Genomic DNA, 20628 nt, shown 5'->3' with positions numbered 1-20628 from the left:
AACATTTTCCCAACCTTGATAACCCCTAATTTGGCCGATTTTTGCTAATTTTCGCAACCCATTTTCATTCTTCACAGCGTGCGACAACCATTTCCAATACATTCGCTGTCGTTGACCTTCCCCGACACCACCATCTTCGTCCCCTCAACCCCCTCCCCAAAACCCCTCACTTACCTGACCCTAGTAGCCTGACGTCCACCTCTTGCCCTCACAAGAAAGATTAAGTAATTTGGTTATATTATCAATTGAAAAAGATTTTGTTTCTAAACTTGAATATAAAAATTTAATTAATGATTTTGCATCTCAAAAGGTAAGAAAAAATGAATTTGAAATAATTTTTTAATATATGCTTATATTATTAAAAATGCCTTAAAGTAACTCTTGTCTAGGATCACAAATGTTCTTGAGACGGCCTTGTCATCATTGTCACTATATTCATCATCTTCATCGTCATCATCGTTGTGGTCATCATCTTCGTCTTTGTCGTCATCGTCGTCGCCACTATCTTCACTGCTACCTTCAGAGTCTGTTCCACTTCTGCTGGCAGCAAAAGGAATCATTGGCTGGTTACCGGCAATAGCTGATTCAGCAGCCATTACAGTTTCTGGTGTATGAAGATCAGCTACACCTAGCATTAGATCCTGTCACTAAGATGCACCCCGAAATCATGCTATAACTTGGCTGCCACATGTTGTAAGCCATAACAAAGTATGAAGAGAGACAGAAAGTGAGAAACCCTCAGTTACCATCTCAATAACTTCAGATTCATTTCCAGTGAGTACTTCAATATCATAATCTTGAGCTTTTTCCTACATTTAGTAAATTTAAGCACAGGTTAGTGATCGAGAGAGCTTGTTTGGATCTATTAATAAACTAGATATTTTAATATGATCAATATGCAAACCTTTGCATCAAGCTGGAGCCTTTTATTAGCTTCTGACATCATTCCCAAGAAATCCTTCACTTTTCCTAGAACTGCAAAAATAGCTAAGAATTTAGAACCAACTGCGATTAAAAAATAATTCCTTACTTCCAGTTCCTAATGTTTAACAAACAGGCCTTACATGTGGGAAACACCAACTCTACAATAAATATCAAGTATACATTTCCATACATGATTCACACGATTTACAGTAAGGAACCAAACATCTTAGAAACTTTACATCAATAATTAGCAAAATGAAAGAACTATGTGATATGGGTTTTTATAGTTCTTCAATTCACAAAAATAGAGCATTTCTTCTTCAGTAAAACTGCATTGCTAAAAAGAGAAATTTGCCACTTTATTAATAAAATTAAGAAAAACTGAAACAGACTTCAAGAGTGAGAGTACCTTGGCTTCGGAGAAGAGGATTAAACACAGGTTTTTCATCTGGGTTTGGTTTCTTCAACTAAGAATGGGACTACTTGTTGCAAACAAGAAGTGCAGATTCTGAAAACACAAACACAAACAGTGAAATTACAATTATAATACACATAAAGAGAAGAGAGAAAGAAAAGGCAAACATGTACCTATGGATGAGGAAGTGGAATTGTTGTCCTCTAACTGCAAAAGATCTTTACTTGTTTCTGCCATCTCTTCAGATTAAGGTAAGGGTTGTGCAAGGAACCAGAAACGCAGCAACTCAGAAGCAGTAAAACACTCTTTCCGAAAATAACCACTTATATCCTACATATACATTAATAACGAATTGTCTAAAAAGCATGCCTGATGTGATAGATAAGCTTTTGAAATTTGAACCCCAGTATTAAAGAATCCATTAATAATTTCAACCCTTTTGGATTTAGTTCAAATACAAAATAGATGAATTTAGCATAATAGTTTCATCAAAAATTGTCTTTCCATACTTTTGGGAAACTATAAGTAATGAATAGACAAATATGAACAATATACACCTAATTCATTCAAAGGATTCAAGAATATTAAAATTTTCTTCTAATCATCATCAACATTCAACATAATAAATGTGATAAATTTCCTTCAATTATAGAAAGACATAACTTCACATACTTATCTTCCTCAGTTAACTAGAGTTTTAATTAAATTCAATTCTACATCATAACGAAACAACACTTCAAATTTAAGTTCCGCTTCAGTATAGGCCAGCAAAACTGTATAAAATCTATGACATAAAAAAACAAAAAAAAATTAAGAAAGAGGAAACAAATACATATTCCGTCGTAATGTATGGAGCGGCAGTCAGTTTCAGCGAGGTTTGCGTGGTGGATTTCCGCTTGAAAAGGCGAGGTTGCGACAGTGATGAGCGGCGAAAGTCACGGCGGCTGAGAGTGGCGACTGAGTTGGCGTTGTGGTTTTAAGGGTTTGAAATTCTGAAATAGATTTTCAGATTTGAGAAGTGCTAATCTCACAATGACAAATACAAAAAGGTATACAAAAATAATTGTTATCTTGATCTTCATGATATCTCTCTATTTCTTTCTCTTTTTCTGTTTTTTCTTTGTTTTTTTCTTTATTTTTTAGTCTTCTTTGTATAAGTTTTCATAAGAATAACATTTTTCTTCAGATTTAGGAATTAGGGGAAAAAAGAAGACCCGGGTTTAGACCTGGGCATTTTGGACCAATCCCAAAAAACCAGTCCTATGAGGTTTGATCCTAAACCTGGACCAGGCCCATGAAGGAGGGGTCGAGCGCTCCTTGAAGACCCGGGCCTGGGATCAGTCCCAGCCTGAGCCCAAACTCCTTTGCATTTTTTTTAAAAAGTCTCCTGAAAAATATCCAAAAACCTCTTGTAATTTTTAAATAGACAAAAATATTGAAGGTTAAATTAACATTTTACCAAATTTATGGGTTGCAAAAAATCTTCCAAGACCCCTAAAAATTACATAGACCCCCCTATATAATTTTATTTAATCCCTTAAATATAAAAAAAAAAGTTAGGGGTGGAACAAAATTTTTCAAGCTCATGGGATCGGTCCATGCCCTGAAATTTCTTCCTAGGCCCATGAGTGACTAGTCCCAAATGGGACCAATCCCAATCAGGTCCAGACCCAGTTAGGATCAAGCCTTGTCCAGGTCTACCCGGGTCTTCCCTAATCTTGGATTGGAAAACCATCTAGTCTAAAAAATTAATTTCAAAATTTCAATCACAATGTTTATTTTTTTTAAATGACTATGAGTGTCCAGATCAACTTACGCGCACCTTAATGAATTTCTTGGACCTTGAAACTACTGATCAGGTAATAACTACTATGATTACCTCTATTAGCAACTGAAGAGGGACTCAAACTCAAGATTAATACATCCAAAAGTCTCTATCGAACCACTCAACCCTTTAGAAGTAGTTAATTTGAGATAATGTTTTCAATCATTTTTAATATATAAAATTGCAGATTTAAATTAAATTTAGAATCTAAAACAGAAAAATATTTCTAAATTGAAAAAGAAATTGAGTATGGGAACATCCACATTTATGATACAAATCATATGTTACAAATTAAAGTGTTCTTATTTGAACCCACTTAAATTCTTTCAAAACCATTATGTATTAATAGAATTTCGATTTTCCAATTTATCTAAAACAATATCCTTTCTAAAAACACTTGTCTTTTTTATTCATTTTTGCTTATAAACAAATATTATATACAGAGTTAGAATTATTATTTTTGAAATGTTTTACTTATATATAAATTTTTAATTTAGTTGTATAACTTCGTCATAATATATAATTGAATTCTCTAAATTTTTTAATCACTTTCTGATAAAAATTCATCATACACTTCTTTTCTCTTTTTTTGACATTTTTCTTTCTCTATTTAAAAAAAAAAAAAAAAAATTATCTTTTATATCAACAAAATAAAATAAAATAAAATAATTATCTATATTTAGGTCCACCTTCCTAAAATTAAAGAGGTCTGAACAGAGATTGCTTTAGTTGGAACGACATACAAGAATATGCATTCATTAATTGCTGAAAAAATACCTTTAATTTACACATATTTATAACATAAAGAAACAATAAAAAATAAAAATAATAACATAAGGAAAAAATTGAAATGGAAATTGGATGAATCCTCCGTATATATAAATCAAAATCAATATTTGGGAAGAGAGCATTCCTTGGGAAGATTGTTTTGGAATCTCTGGTTATCCAGGCAGTAATCATAAATCATGTGGTATTTCCTCACCCATTTGAACCATCGTTTCTGATCACGATCAAGACTGCTGTATCTCTCTTTGTTCCACCAATTATCCGAGCTATCCGCCCTGCAAAACCTCGGATTTCCATTCCAAACGCAGGCGTCAGTCTTGTAGTTTCTGAACGAGGCAATGAAGGGTGCTTTCGACCAATCGGTTTTGTCCTTTCCACCGCGTGTCGCCCAGCTGTCTCCATTCCATAAGCTGGCCTTTATGCTCATCGGTTGCCATCGTGGATATGCCACTCCTTTGTCTGCATGGTTTCTGTACGTTCTGATAGGTTTATTATCCACCATGAAACTGAGAAATTTAACACGCAAAAATTTGTAAGGATTATTCATTTGAAATAAAATATAAATGTTTGAAAATAACCTAAATGTTTAACAGTGGCTTACACAATTTGGTGAAGATTCCAGAGCACAGAGTATGTATGAAAGTCGGCGGTTGGATCAAACCACAGATAAATTCTCTCTTCACGGTCGTCAAACCCGTCGGCAAAAACATTAGTTTGAAGAATGTAAGGTTGGCCACTCACATTTCCCAGGAATTCAAAGTCCAATTCATCTCTGTTAGGTTGATCCGAGGCCAACTGCATTGAAATATATATCAATCACACAACGAAATGGAGAAAGCAAAATGAAAAGCCAACGAGCCTTTGCTCAACTTTAATCCACACCTCAAAAACTTTAGAACATCCGCGCAAAATAATTTTCATATAGATATATAAACTAATAAGTTACTTCACTTACATAAAAGGCCAGAACTGTGCCAGCAGAATCTCCTGGTACTAGCTTGATTTCCATATCTATTTGTCCGAATAAGAACATTTGATTTGAATCAAAAGCAGACCCTGCCAGAAATAAAATAATTAATAATATATAATAGTAAGAAAATTAGAGATTTTTCAATGTTCATGAGTGTGTAATAAATTATATGGCATACCAGATTCTTGGTCGAGCTTCAAGCTTCTTGATAAGCCATCTGCAGAAGTGTTTACATGGCTAGGGGACCAGGAGACGAAGAAGTCCTTGTTAAAATCTCCGGTAGAAACGACGGAAGCTGTTGAGATTTGAAGCGCATTTTGATTGAGAAACCAGATGAACGCAATGAATTTGAAGTAATTGGTCGACATGGTTATTGTTAAGAGGAAAGGAGACAGGTTAAGAGGAAGGGAAGGAGATAGCATATATATAGGTATTGCATGGGAAATTAAACCAAAGGATTTGTAGATAGAAGCAAAGTTAGTTGAAGCAAGAATATCTTTAGAAGTAAGCAAAGAAATGGTTCCAAAAATAATAATAAAAAATTTTATTATATTAATATTTAAAAAGGAGGACAATTTAGTAATCTACATAACATACCCACTCATTTATCCTTCCAACCAAATATATTATTCACCAATTTATTCGAATTAATCAAACGCATTTTCTAAACATTTTTAGTAATCTTTAAGGTGATCTTTCTTTCCGTTAATATAATATACCTTTATAATAAAACATTATATGACCCAAACGCCCCCTAAGAGTTAACGACTTTTTCCCACCCAAATAATGGATTAATGTGACACTTTCCCACCCACAGACTCTTAAAATATTATTTTACTACACAAATTTATATTTCGACAACAAACAAAGAGCAAACTTAGTCCAGACTGTTAGGCTTTTGAAGAGGGGAGGCCAATGAGTCTTTTGGTAGTGGAAGGTTGTATTTTGGTGGTTGGGATTGATCGAAATTTGACTTGGGAGGGGCGGCTACGCAAACCCTAATCACTCGATTACTAACAATTGGTGGGGTCGACGAGAGTAGGGTGTGAGAAGTTTTGATGAGTGATGATCAAGGAAGAGAATAGTGGTGGTATGGGGTCACAACGATGTTGGAATCAGAAACAAAATCTATATTTGGGTAGTAAAATAGTATTTTAAAATTTTGTGGGTATGAAAGTGTCATTAAACCATTATTTGGGTGGGAAAAAGTTGTTTACTGTTAACTTAATAATAACACGACTTTGGTTAATTTTGTAATGTATGCTTAATTTATGAATGAATATTAAATTAATTGGACATATTTAAATAATATTCGAAGCTTTGTGAATACCCTTAGGCTTTCTATGTTTCTGTACAAGAGGGAAACTTTTTGTGTGTCTGGTTTGCAGAAAGTTAAGGAAAGTAGTGAGACAGTGAACGATATTGTGCTTTTCTTTTCAAGAAAACTTGGGTCTTTCAACTACCGCCCTTATGAAGCTTTTAAGTTTATTCTTTACCTCATCCTTTTTCTAAAGCTGTGTCAGCTAGCTAGGCTGGATTAAATTTCATGCATTGCAGATTCTGCCCATACTTTTACCTGATTGGTAAAGGAAACAGTAGTTGAGTTAGCCAAAGTTTCGTTAAGGGTGAACAACAAGAGACATCATTTGAAAATATAAAAAGTTTGGATCTTTTCTCATAAACGGTTAAACTTTGCTTAAATTCAAATTAAAATATGAAGTGGGTTTAGTTATAAATTATGGGGCATTGATCATTCTTTCTTAATCTATTATTTACATAAGAACATATATATTATTCAAAACTTAGGTGAATTTATATAATAAAAAATAACTAAATTCCTTTACGTGACCAAGATTAATTATGATATAAGAGTACATGCCAAAAATAAAAATTAAAAAAATATATATTATCAAACACATAAAAGTTGAAACCCCAAGAAATTAGCNACCACTGGTTGACGTCTTGCTCTTCGCATAAACTACACAGAAAAATAGAAAGAGTGAGATCACAAACCAACCTAAAAGAATAACAAAAATTAAACAAACAATAATTAAGCAAAAAAATAAAGCTCCAATCTAGCTAACACAAGAAAATTTGAATGTTAACACAAAACTCAATCCCCAACAACGGCGCCAAAAACTTGATGTGATGTAACTATAACATGCAATATAGCAAGTGCACTAGTCGCATTAAGTAATAAAGTGATGAGTGAGTATCATTCCCATGAGGATTGGTTGCTAAGCACTAAGTTTTCTAATGTTTTCAAGTTGGAGCAATCGAATTTGTTTGGATTAATGGGAGAAAATTAAACTTAAAACTAGAACAAAAATTACTAAATATTCAAAGCTAAATTATGAAAGCAATATTAAAAACAAGGTAATATCAATTTAAACAAACGGGTAGGGTTTTGACTTCATTCAGACTCTATGGATTAACCTACAGATTATGCTATTTCCATATTCACATGCATTGATTGTAAATCGAATTCTCTAAATTGTAAACATACCTTCTCAGGCTATGTTTTCCTACTTTTTCCTATTAAACTTCCACACCCAACAATTTGAAGATTAATAGTTCTAAGCTCATTGAGCACATGGAATCCTAGATTGATTTCATTGATTCTTAAATCTATCTCTAGCATTCAATACTACAATGGTGATTACCCAAGAAGCTTAACATGACTCATTTCTCAATCTCATCATGTTCATCAATTAAAAGCAATAAATTCAGAATAACCACACAATCCATGCAATAACATATGAAAATAACAAAAATCAATTGCTCAATCCATGGGAATCCGAATTACATCAAAACCCTGACCCAAAATGGGTTAGTTCATAGGTAAATCAAAATACACAACAAGAAAAACAATAAACACAAGGTTCAACATATTGAAATGAGGGAAAAGACAAGAGATCTCCCCTAGTTGAAGAATCCACCATATTCAATCCCAAATGTTCTCACTTTTCAACCCAAAATTCGTCAAATCTAAACTAAGGAAGATGAAAATAAGCTGCTCTCTACTAAGAAAAACACGATTCTTTCTCAAAATGGTAAAGTTTTGCTTTTATACTTCGCCCAAAAACCTAAGACTTTGCCTAAAAATGAAACTGTGTGTTTTAAAGAAACTGAAATTTGCAGACTTTGCCACGGCGAAGAAGAAATCTCGCTGCGGCGACAAAGTAAACTTAAATCTTGTGCGTAACTCATTTCGCCGCGAATCTTCATGAAGAAATTTGAATTTACAGAATTGCCCTCCGCTTGCTTCTTTGCTTGAATCTTCGATCTTCGATGCTCTCCCATGGGAGCAAGCTTCATATTGCTTTACTCTGCTTCAAAACTCTCCCAAATTCTGAGATCCGCTTACTTCTGAGTCCAAAAACTCCAATTTGCTCATTATTTGTCAAAATGTCCATTTTGGCCTGAAACACAACATGTAAAGAATTAAGTAGCAATTTAGGGATAAATGAACTAAGAAGTATCTAAAATCTAGCCTAAAAGCCTAAATAAAACAGTATAATCCTCGGATTATCAATAGCCACTCGTTGAAAGCGGCGTGCATGAGGTATATTCTGTTGGTACAATTCTCATCCACATGCACTTCTAATGAACTGTACACTTTCTTCTTTCTGATTCTGAGGCCGCTCATTGAAGGGGGCGTGCATGTGGGGCTATTCTCTTCTGTCACTCACGGGTTCCCTGTTGTTGATTTTCGCAAGTGTACGAAATCGTGCAAGTAATAAAGTGTAAGAATACGGATGTCGAACCCAAGGGAATTACTAATACCAAGTACCACACTAACCTATCTTATTGCTATTTGATTGATTATGTTTTCAGAATGATTCAATGAAAAAAAAAAACAACTTAGAAACAAAATAAAAACAGACTTTTATTAATACTTTGGTAGGAAATCAATACGACTAAACCTAGGGCATAGATTTCACACCAATTTAATCCTATGCATTGACAATTATCGTTGATCCAATTAAGTTTATTCTAAAGACCAAACTCCCTAATATTTTGCTAATTTTCTCTCGAACAATTAACAAATTAACTCCTAATTACTAACCCGAATTATCTCTAACCAGATTTAAGCAATTGGAGATCATTAAGTTCTATGGAATTTACCAAAGCCTCACAGATCGCGGTAACCTATCTCTATCGTTCGCTCAATCTATGGTTTTATTACCTTAGACTAATTAGGTTTCATCTCTCAATCTCAACATAACCCATAAAATCATTCAACTCTAGGGCCCCTAAGAATTGAAAGCTTTAAGCACAATAATAAAACTTAAAACAAAACTTAATAAAAATTAGCAACAAATAATTCAATGCATATTCATAAAATTGGGCTACATCTTAGGCCTAGAAAATAAAATTAGTTCATACTTTCAGTAATAAAAACCATTGTATTCATAAACATGAGTATAAGAAAGAGTAGAAAAACTTCTCTAATTGATGACTCAAAATTGCGGAAATTTCCAATCTCCAAAGAGCAACTGAACTTCTCTCCCTTCCCCTCCTCCTAAAAATCAGCTAAAGACATCTATTTATACTCCTAGGGTTTTAGGGTTATGATTCCCACTATCCTAATCACTTTAGAACTCTTAAAATAGGAAATAAAAGTAAAAAATTTAATCTAAAAAAACCCAGATTCGCAGTTGTGCCGCGGCACTGTGCCTAGGCATAGTTGATTCTGCCCCAAAACGCGAAATCTTGACAAGATGGTGGTTTTTGAGCATGATAACATTTGAATATTGCCAAGTGATAACATATGAATTGTAGCCCTTTGAATCATATTTCCAACGGTTCAAGAATCATCTCAATCCAAAATCTACAGCTCAAGTTATTGTCAAATTACTGTCGCATGTTCAAAACTGGAGCGTTTTCCAGGATTTTCACTTTAACTTCAAATCGCCCTAACTTCTTCATTTCAGCTCCAAATCATGAACCATTTGATTCTTGTTGTCCCACATTCCATCATCGATATAACCTTCATCTGAATATCATCTTTAAGAACCTGAAAACACTCGAAACATACCCGTGATCCCATAAAAGACATTTATGAAATAATTAAGTTAAATTTCACAAATTAAACACATTTTTCCACAAATAATCCAATTGAATCACTAAAAAAATATGTATTTTCAAGCTTTTATCATTCCCCATTGCAACAACCTTTTCTTTTCTTCTTTTAAAGCATTCTTTAATAGCTTTTCTTTCTTTCTCTTTATTCTTTAAGTTCTCATACATATGTATATGTATGCATGTAGATGGCTCATGCTTATTGTTCTTTCTAAATGCAAATGTTTAAATGCAAGAATGCCATATAGCATAAAAATAAGTCATTCTCTATTATCTACAAGCTCATATCAAGATCACAAGTGAATAAACTCATGCATACACTTCTCCTGGACATTTCATCAACCATATTGCATGCACACTCAAACTCTAATTTGGCTACACTTCTACTTCTTTCTTAAGCCACCAATATTTGGAGTAAAACTCCCTTAAATCAATACTAAACCTGGTCAGGAAAATACACTCCATAAATTCTACTCAAACTCTTTCTAAATTCATCCAAACTTCCATCAATAACCATACAACAAATCTCACTTCTCATGGCTGAATTCTACTCATCAATAAACATTAATCTCATCAACAATTCTCAAAATCATAAGCACATACATACATGTAAAAATTCTCTACTCAATTGATTTCTCAAATCATAACTTGGGTTGGATTTACTTACCTTGAAAGTGAGCAACTCAACACTCTAGTCTTCTTTTGACACAACTTTCTTTCTCTTTCTTTCTCTACACCCTATTAACACAACCATAAGAATTCACCACTTAACAAAAATTTAAAACTCATATCTTGGTGCAAAAGTCTTACCTTGAGGCTTAGGATTGAAAATTTATCCAACTTAGACCAAAATCTATGAAATTCCCTTGAAAAGGAAATGAAGAAATTTGAGAGAACTTAGGTGGAAGGTGGCGTGAATAGAAGAGGAAAAATGGCTAGGGTTTTCTCTTGAACTCTTAATATAACAAAAAGTTACTCATAGCTTCCCATTTTACCCTTACACTTTCCATGAAAGTCCATCTATGTCCCTTAGTCCAAAAAGTCCTCATTCCATTGTATTCTCCATGACATTCTATCACTTTTCACTCCCCACACTTTCAACTAATTATGGGTGGAATGACCATTTTGCCCTTGAGCAAGAATTTCCCCAAAATCATTAAAATTTCCAAGGAGTTCTTCACTCCGGCGAAGATGCCTATTTCTGCCACGAGTTTGGGTAGAATGTACAATGCCGCAGCGACAAAAGTTCTTTGCCGCAGCGATGTCTGCAAAACTTTCCTCAACAAATTTTCATGCATTTCTCTTGAAATAAAGGCATAAAGACTTCAAGACATAAACAAAATTTCACACCTCACTGTGGGTGTTACATGCACCACCATCCGATTCCATAGATATTGAGGTTACCATCCATATGAAATTCTAAGGCTGGTCTGTCCAATGAACTTGCCTCTAGCAAGCACCCATGCGTTGCACCAGGTTGTCGGCAAACAACCTTGACAAGTGAGATTAGTCACTACCTTTCGACATGGTCGTTCAACACTATGATAGTCTTACCATATTATCTGTGTCCTTGGTCAGAATAATATTGGGGTTACGGACGTTTCTAGAATGGCCACCATATGTGATCATAGGGTTCTCATTATCAAGATTTGGAACACTTGATAACCTCGTCACGGTTCTACCATCCTAAGGACATATATCATTACATACACGATATAGAAGAATATGCCTTTTATTGATAAATAAACATTTATTACAAAGTCAATTTTATAATAATTGATTGGCTCTAGGGAACCTACTCTAACAATCTCCCACTAGCACTATAGCAAATAATTCATGTATTTAATACCAAATGACCTTAAATGTTTTTCATGCTTCTGCTACGACAGAGGTTTCGTCAGTGGATCGGCGGGATTGTCATCAGTATGCACTTTATTGATTTATACATCTTTCCTCTTAACCATTTCTCTGATGAGATGAAAATGTTTGAGTATGTGTTTGGACTTTTGGGGAGACCGTGGTTCCTTTGCTTGAGCAATTGCTACATTGTTGTCACAATAGACATCTATCAGATCAACAATTGTGGAAACCACACCAAGTTTGGTGACGAACTTCTTAATCCAGATTGCCTCCTTGGCCATATCAGATAATACAATATACTGAGCCTCCATTGTAGAGTCTGCTACAGTGCTTTGCTTGGAGCTCTTCAAGCTCACTACACCCCCATTGAGACAAAATACAAACCTTGATTGCGATCAATAATCATCTTTAGCATTTGGAAACTAGCATCATTGTACCCTCTTACAGTGAGCTCATCTTTCCCTCCATAAACCAAGAACATGTCTTTAGTCCTCTTCAGGTACTTAAGGATGTTCTTGACAACTATCCAGTGACTCTCACCTGGATCCAATTGATATCTACTACAAGTGCTTAACGCACATGAGACATCAATCCAAGTACATAACATGGCATACATGATGGATCCAATTGCTGACGCATATGGGATCCTTTTCATTCTATCTCTCTTATCGTGTGTTTTAGGACACATATCCTTAGAGAGATAGACACCATGTGACATTAGAAGAAATCCCTTCTTAGATTCTTTCATACTAAATCTCTTCAGTACCTTATCAATGTATGTACTCTAACTTAGGCCAAGCAACCTACGTGATCTATCTTGGTATATAGGCTGCTTCTCCTAAGTCTTTCATGGAGAAGCACTTGGATAACCAAGTCTTTACCAACTGAAAGATTGGTATATCATTCCCGATCAGAAGTATGTCATCGACATACAACACTAGGAATGCCACTGCGCTCCTACTCACTTTCTTGTAAACACAAGGCTTATCTTCATTCTTGATAAAACCGAATTCTTTTACGGCTTCATCAAAACAAATGTTCCAGTCCTTGAAGCTTACTTGAGTCCATAAATAGATCTCTGCAACTTGCATACCTTCTCAGCTTGCCCATCAAGAACGAAACAATCGGGTTGTGTCATATACACATCCTCTTCAAGGTTTCTGTTCAGGAAAACCATTTTGACATCTATTTGCTAAATCTCATAATCATGATATGCAGCAATTGCAAGCATAATCTGGATGGATTTAATCATAGCAACTGGCGAAAAGTTTCCTCATAGTCAATACCATGAATTTGCTTGAAACCTTTGACAACCAGTCGTGCTTTATAAGTGTGTACCTTGCCATCCATGTCAGTTTTCTTCTTGAAGACCTATTTACACCTTATGGGTTTTACCCCTTCAAGTGGTTCCACCAGAGACCATACGTGGTTTTGGTATATGGAGTCCTTCTTAGATTTCATGGCTTCAAGCCATTTAACAGAATCTAGATCTGATATAGCGTCTTCGTAGGTTCTGGGTTCATCATCTTGGTAGACAAGGATGTCACCATGTTGAGTCACGAGATAACCGTATCTCTTAGGCTCATGGCATACTCTCCCAGATCTACGTAGCTCTTGTACTACTTGAGATGGTTCACTTTGATCCATAAGTTGTGGAGTAACCTCCTTCTGATGTTCAACCACTGCTTGTGGCACATCTTTCCATCCTTCAAGTAGTATATCTTGTGGCTCTAGAACTTCATCAAGTTTTACTTTTCTCCCACTAGTACTTCTTAAAAAAAATTCCTTTTCTAGGAAGACACCAGTACGAGCAACAAAAATTTTGCATTCTTCTAGATGGTAGAAATAGTATCCTTTGGTCTCTTTAGGATACCCCACAAATATACATTTGTAGGATTTTGGGCCCAGCTTGTTTGAAGTCAATTTCTTGACCTAAGCTTTGCAACCCTAAATCCTTAGATAAGACAGATTGGGCTTTCGCCCATTCCATAGTTCAAATAGAGTCTTGTCTATAGACTTTGATGACACACAGTTCAAAATGTGAGTCGCGGTCTCTAGGGCATAACCCCAAAATGATGCAGGTAAATCACTAAAACTCATCATGGACCTAACCATGTCAAGTAAGGTCCTATTCCTCCTTTCAGACACTCTATTGTGTTGAAGTGTATACGAAGGGGTGAGTTGTGATACTATCCTACATTCCTTCAGGTATTCAAAAAAACCTGAGCTTAAGTATTCACCTCTTCGATCCGATCGAAAAGCTTTAATACTTTTGTTCAACATATTCTATACTTCACTCCTGAATTCTTTGAACTTATCAAAGACTTTAGATTTATGTCTCATGAGGTAGACATAACCATATATACTAAAATCATCAATAAATATGATGAAGTAGGAATATCCACCTCTGGCTTCAACTGTTAGTGGACCACATACATCACTTGGATGATGCCTAACAGTTCAGTAGCCCTTTCACTTTGTCCTGTGAAAGGTGACTTGGTTATCTTGCCTAAAAGGCATGACTCACATACCTCAAATGACTGGAAGTCAAAAGAGTCCAAAACTCCATACCTTTGAAGTTTTGCAATGCGGGTCTGATTAACATGACCCGATCTACAATGCCAGAGGTATGTATGGTTTTGTTCGCTATGTTTAGCTTTCTTAGTTTCAACGTTGAGAATATCCTTATTGTTCAAGTCAAGAACATATAATCCGTTATATAACCTTACAATTCCAAATAAAATACCATTCAAACTAAAGGACAACAATCCATTAGAAATCTCAAAATGATATCTTATATTATCCAAAGCGGATACTAAAATAATGTTTCTAGAAATCGCAGGTACAAAATAACAGTCTTTGAGTTCTAATAATAAGCCCGAAGACAAAGACAAACAATAAGTCCCTACTGCTAATGCATCCACATGTGCTCCATTTCCAACTCGTAGGTCCACTTCTCCCTTGGCAAGCAATCAGCTTTGCCTTAGTCCTTGCACATCAGTACAAATGTGAGTACTAGATCCTGTGTCAATGACCCAAGATGTTGAAGGAGAGAAGTTAATCTCAATCATAAACATACCTGAAGTCAAAGCATCTGACTTCTTCTTGTATGCGAGGAAAGCCTTGAAGTGCTTCTTCTAATGGCCAGGCTTGCCATAATAGAAGTAAACTACCTTCCTATCTTTCCCAATGCCACCCGCAGGCTTGAGAGCATCTTGTCCTTTAGGCTTGGGCTTGGGCTTGGGCTTGGGCTTGGGCTTAGGCTTGGGCTTGGGCTTGGCCTTGGCCTTTCCCTTGCCCTTACTCTTTCCTTTACTGGCAGCTACCAGTAAATTAGGCTTGGACTTCTTCAAGTCCTACTTTGTAGTCCTTCGCATGTTCAAAAGCTCCGACAGGGTTTTCACCATAGCGTTCATATGGAAGTTCATTATGAATGGTACATAAGAGTCAGGTGATAATCCGAGGATTATACTGTTTTATTTAGGCTTTTTGGCTGGATTTTGGATACTTTTTATTTCGTTTGTGCCTGAATTGCAACTTAATTTCACATATTTTATGTTTCAAGCCAAAACGTGCACTTTGAGCAAATAATGAGCGGAATCGAGTTTTTGGACTCAGAAGCAAGTGAATCTCAGAATTCGGGGAAGTTCTGAAGCTGATTTGAAGCACTGTGAAGCTTGTTCCTATTGGAGAACATCGAAGATTGAAGATTCAAGCAAGGAAGCAAGCGGAGGGCAATTTCATAAATTCAGAATTGTTCAGGAAGGTTCACCATGGCAAAGTTCTTTCTTCACCGCAGCGACAGACGCTCAGCATGAGATTTCAGCTTAACTCGTAGCCACGACGAAGAATATTCTTCGCTGCGGCGAACCTTCCTGATTTCCAGTTTTATTCAAAACGCGCAGTTTTATTTTAGGAAAGTTTTTAGGTTTTTGGATTGACTATCTAAGAAAAACTTAGCCATTTTTAGAGGGGTTCGTGATTTTTTAGAGTAAGTTTAACATTTTGGGAAAGAAGGGGAGAAGATTGAGATTGAACCTTGTGGATTTGTCAAATAGGGAAGATCTTTGCTTTCTTTTCTTAGTTTCAATATGCTAAATACATTGCTCACTATTTTTACTTCAATTTGTGTTAATTTCAGTATGAACTAACTCATCTTGGGTTAGGGTTTTGATGTAATTTGGGATTTTTATATTTAATCAATGAATTAGTGTTGTTTTTACATTCCATTCCATGGATTTTGTGATTTCTCTTGTTTTTCTTGAAAGTATTTGTTGAACATGATGAGATTAAGAAATGAATCATGTATGAGCTTCTTAGGGAAATCACCATTTTTGTATTGAACGCTAGAAATAGGTTTGAGAATCAATGAAATCAATCTAGGATTCCATTAGATTAATGAACTTGGATCTATTAATCTTCAAATTGTTGGGTGCGGAAGCTTAATAGGGAAAAGTAGGAATTCATAGCCTGAGAAGGTATGTTTTACACATTAGGGAGTTCGATTTACAATCCGTGCATGTGAGTGTAGAAGTAGCATCAATCGTAGATTAATTCATAGAATCCTAATGAAGTCAAAACCCTAACCGTTTGCTTTACTTGATATTATATACTCTTTTTTTAATCTTGCTTTGATTAAATAGCTTTTTAATTACTTAGTAAATTTTGTTTCCATCTTAGTTTAAATTCCTCCAGTCAATCCAAACACTTTTCGGTTTCTCCAACTTGAGAACAATTCGGAAAAATCAGTGCTTAACAACCAATCCTCGTGGGAACGATACTTTTCTTATCACTTTATTACTTTTTGCGACTAGTGCACTTGCTATATTGCATGTTGTAGTTACAACCCAACAAGTTTTTGGTGCCGTTGCTAGGGATTGATTTTTGTGTTAACATTGAATTTCTCTTGTGTAGCTAGATTGGAGTTTTATTTTTGTTTTATTTGTTTATTGGTTAATTTTTGTTGTTCTTTTCTATTAGCTTGTGATCTCACTTTTTCTCTCTTTCTGTGTAGTTTATGCGAAGAACTAGATGTCAGCCAGTGGTTCTTGTTGATCCGGAGATTGAAAGAACCGCAAGAAGACTTAATAGAGAGAGAAGAGAACGAGAGGCCATAGTTGTTGAGATAGCAGAAAATAGAACATTAAGGGAATTCTCAGTTCCCACGGTTGATGGCAGTGGATCAAGTATAACTAGACCAGTAGTACAAGCCAACACTTTTCAAATAAAGCTGGCAATCATCCAGATCATCCAGCAGTCAGTACAGTTTAAGGGAGATTTGAAGGAAGATCCAAATCTGCACATTGCAAACTTTTTAGAGATCTGCGATACCTTCAAGTCAAATGGAGTGTCAGATGACGCCATCAGATTGAGATTGTTCCCTTTTTCATCAAGGGATAAAGCAAAGGGATGGTTAATGGCACTACCACTAGGAACGATCACTACATGGAATGAATTAGCATAGAAGTTCCTGACCAAATTCTTTCCTCCAGCAAAATCTATGAAGATGAGAAATTATATCACATCATTTCTACAAGAAGAGTCAGAATCATTATATGAGGCTTGGGAAAGATAAAAGGAACTACTGAGGAGGTGTCCACACCATGGTTTGCCAGTTTGGATGCAAGTCCAAACGTTCTATAATGGGTTGATGGTTAATGTGCAAAAGATGGTGGATGTAGCATTGGGAGGAGCATTGCAAAACAAGACACCTGAAGAAGCTCATGAGTTGCTTGAAGTTCTGGCAAGTAACAATTATCAAAGACTGAATGAGAGGATTCAGTCAAAGAAATCTATGGGTCTGCATGAAATTGATGCATACTCGGCCATTTCAGCCCAACTTATAGCACTACAGAAGCAATTGAGAGGTATGCAAGTGAATTCTATTCAAGCACCTAAATTAACTTGTGATTTTTATGTAGGTAACCACATGAGCAATGAATGTCAAGTGGGGAACACGTTTGTTTCAGCTTCATCATCATCAGAACAAGTTAACTACTTGGCAGGAAATCAAAGGCAACAGAACAATCCGTTCTCCAACACATATAATCCTGGTTGGAGGAATCATCCGAACTTGTCTTGGGGCAATCAGAATCAACAGAATCAGCAAAACAACCAATGGAACCAAAGAGCGATGCTAAACAATCAAGCAAGAGTGAATAATCAACTAGGAGATCAAAGAGTGACAAAACTAGAGGATATGTTCAGAAAATTTATGCAAGAGACCACAGGTTTCATGAATGAGACGAGAGCAAATTTCAGAAACCAAGGTGCATCCATTCGGAACTTAGAGGTACATATGGGTCAATTGGCCGATAAGCTAAATGAGAGACCACAGGGTTCCCTACCAAGCAACACAGTACCAAACCCACGTGAACAAGCAAATGTAATAACTCTGCGAAGTGGGATAGTCTTGGAAGAGGTGGAACAATCAGGGAAAGAAGAAAGCCCACCAAAAGAAAAGGAAGATTTTAATGAGGAAGTTGATGAAGAGATCATTGCTGAAGAGAAACCAACCAGTTCCAGGGAAGATGAACAAAAGAGGGAAGAGAGGCAAAAGCAAAAGAAAGAGAAATTTCCATTTCCCGAGATACCACCAGAGTAGGCACATCACACCCCTCATGTGCCTTTTCCTCAGAGACTAAGAAATAAAAATCAAGATAAGCAGTTTACCAAATTCATTGAAATATTTAAAATATTGCATATTTACATTCCTTTTACAGATGCATTGTAACAGATGCCAAGCTATGTAAAATTTCTCAAGGAGATTTTATCAAACAAAAGGAAATTAGAAGATGAGGAAACAGTGATGCTTATGGAAGAGTGCAGCACCATTATACAGAAGAAGCTACCACCGAAACTCAAAGATCCAGGGAGTTTTACTATTCCTTGTGTTATAAGAGACATTACTTTTGATAGAGTTTTATGTGATTTAGGTGCAAGCATAAACCTAATGCCTTTTTCTGTTTTCAGGAGATTAGGGATTATTGAAGTGAAGCCAACGACCATATCTTTGTAGCTTCCAGATAGATCTATCAAGCATCCGAGGGGTATAGTTGAAGATGTTTTAGTGAAGGTAGACAAAGTCATCTTTCCTGCGGACTTTGTCATGTTGGACATGGAAGAGGACAAGGAAATGCCGCTAATCTTGGGGCGACCATTTCTTGCCATCGAAAGAGCCCTCATTGATGTGCAAGAAGGAAAATTGCTGTTAAGGGTTCAAGATGAAACAATAACATTCAATGTTTTTGAGGCCATAAAATTTCCATCAGAGTCAAATTCGTGTTTTAGTGTAGACGTGATGGATAGACTAGTAGTAGAGGCTATTGAAGAGAACACCCCTCAACTACCTCTAGAAGCTTGCATTGCCCAATAAAAAACAATAGAGGTTGATGAGCCAGCAAAGAATGAGTGTGCTAGATTTTTAAAAGCACTTGAGCCGATAAATGCAAGCCAAGATCCAGAATTTGAAGAGTTTGATATTGAGAAAGAGAAGGAAAAGGCAAGAATGGAAGAACCTCCAAAACTTGAATTGAAGCCTTTACCTTCTCACCTCAAATATGTGTATCTTGGTGAAGTAGAAACGTTCCCAGTGATAATCAACTCAAGGCTAAGTAAATTGGAAGAAGAACGGTTGATTCAGGTGTTAAGGGGGTGGATAGACTATATCAGACATTAGAGGCATCTCTCCATCTTTTTGTATGCATAAGATACTCATGGAAGATGTGTCAAGCCTAAGGTACAACCACAACGGAGATTGAATCCTTCTATGAAGGAAGTGGTGAGAAAGGAGGTGGTGAAACTTTTAGATGCGGGCATAATTTATCCTATTTCAGATAGTCCATGGGTGAGCCCGGTGCAAGTGTTTCCAAAGAAACGATGTATCACAGTGATAAAGAATGAAAGCAATGAATTGATACCAACTAGGATAGTCACGGGTTGGAGGGTGTGCATTGACTACCAAAAATTGAATGAAGCAACAAGGAAGGATCATTTCCCACTTCCTTTCATCGATCAAATGTTGGAGAGATTGACAAGGCATGCTTACTATTGTTTCTTGGATGGTTTTTCAGGTTATTATCAGATTGCCATTGCTCCTAAACATCAAGAGAAGATGAAATTCACTTGTCCTATTCATTAAGTCCATAAAGATTGTTGGGGCATTGGTTAACCCAAAAGGCATCACCACAAATTCATAATGCCCATATCTGGTCCGAAAAGCAGTCTTGGCAATATCCTGCTTTGCAACCCTTACTTGGTGATAACCCGACCTCAAATCAATCTTTGAAAACACTGCTACTCCTTTCAGCTGATCAAACAAATCATCCATGCGAGGTAATGAGTATTTATTCTTCATTGTCACTTTATTTAACTCTCTGTAATCTATACACATCTATAGAGATCCATCTTTCTTTTTCACAAACAAAACTGGAGCTCCCTAGGGAGAATGGCTAGGTCGAATAAAACCCTTGTCTAAGAGTTCTTGAAGCTGCTTTTTCAATTCCTGAAGCTCAGTTGGGGCCATCCAGTAAGGGGCTTTAGAAATGGGTGTGGTCCCTGGTGCTAGTTTAATACTGAATTCTACTTCTCTTTCCAGAGGTAAACCTGGTAAATCTTCCGGAAATACATCTAAGAACTTCCAAACTATTGGCACATTCTGAATCTCTGGTTGTGGGACATCACTATTGTGCACTACATGAGCAATATACCCTAAGAACCCTTTTCTTAACATCTTTTTTGCCTTTACACTGCTGATTAACATAC

At 35.9% G+C, this 20628-nt stretch overlaps 2 protein-coding genes and 1 non-coding gene across 3 annotated transcripts; all 3 read right to left on the bottom strand.

Moving 5' to 3' along the window:
* Positions 1 to 325: 325 nt before the first annotated feature.
* On the bottom strand, positions 326 to 3074 carry LOC116120987 (ATPase family AAA domain-containing protein 2-like). The gene is made up of 5 exons (XM_031406957.1): positions 2973 to 3074; positions 1334 to 1391; positions 905 to 975; positions 747 to 809; positions 326 to 641 (listed from the first exon to the last, which is right to left on the bottom strand). Exons 1-5 carry the CDS (start codon positions 3072 to 3074, stop codon positions 351 to 353), a joined length of 585 nt encoding a protein of 194 aa, XP_031262817.1. The 3' UTR covers positions 326 to 350.
* An 873-nt stretch (positions 3075 to 3947) lies between these two features.
* Positions 3948 to 5303, bottom strand: LOC116120999 (probable xyloglucan endotransglucosylase/hydrolase protein 10). The gene is made up of 4 exons (XM_031406968.1): positions 5099 to 5303; positions 4906 to 5006; positions 4552 to 4745; positions 3948 to 4456 (listed from the first exon to the last, which is right to left on the bottom strand). Exons 1-4 carry the CDS (start codon positions 5286 to 5288, stop codon positions 4054 to 4056), a joined length of 888 nt encoding a protein of 295 aa, XP_031262828.1. The 5' UTR covers positions 5289 to 5303; the 3' UTR covers positions 3948 to 4053.
* A 12065-nt stretch (positions 5304 to 17368) lies between these two features.
* On the bottom strand, positions 17369 to 17475 carry LOC116121007. The gene has a single exon (XR_004126633.1). It is a non-coding gene; the product is annotated as a small nucleolar RNA R71 (small nucleolar RNA).
* Positions 17476 to 20628: the final 3153 nt, after the last annotated feature.

This window comes from Pistacia vera, unplaced genomic scaffold (genome assembly GCF_008641045.1).
Source record: "Pistacia vera cultivar Batoury unplaced genomic scaffold, PisVer_v2 Contig954, whole genome shotgun sequence".
Classification (NCBI taxonomy): domain Eukaryota; kingdom Viridiplantae; phylum Streptophyta; class Magnoliopsida; order Sapindales; family Anacardiaceae; genus Pistacia; species Pistacia vera.
Note: the sequence above shows the minus strand (reverse complement) of the source record. Positions and strands in the feature narration are given on the sequence as shown.

Coding starts and splice junctions, on each gene's coding strand:
- LOC116120987 (XM_031406957.1), bottom strand. CDS start 3,074: ATGGTTTTCCAATCCAAGATTAGGGAAGACCCGGGTAGACCTGGACAA. Junction 810..904: donor GGCTCCAGCTTGATGCAAAG/GTTTGCATATTG, acceptor TACTAAATGTAG/GAAAAAGCTCAAGATTATGA. Junction 642..746: donor AATCTGAAGTTATTGAGATG/GTAACTGAGGGT, acceptor TCTTAGTGACAG/GATCTAATGCTAGGTGTAGC.
- LOC116120999 (XM_031406968.1), bottom strand. CDS start 5,288: ATGTCGACCAATTACTTCAAATTCATTGCGTTCATCTGGTTTCTCAAT. Junction 4,746..4,905: donor GCACAGTTCTGGCCTTTTAT/GTAAGTGAAGTA, acceptor ATTTCAATGCAG/TTGGCCTCGGATCAACCTAA. Junction 4,457..4,551: donor TGGAATCTTCACCAAATTGT/GTAAGCCACTGT, acceptor TAAATTTCTCAG/TTTCATGGTGGATAATAAAC.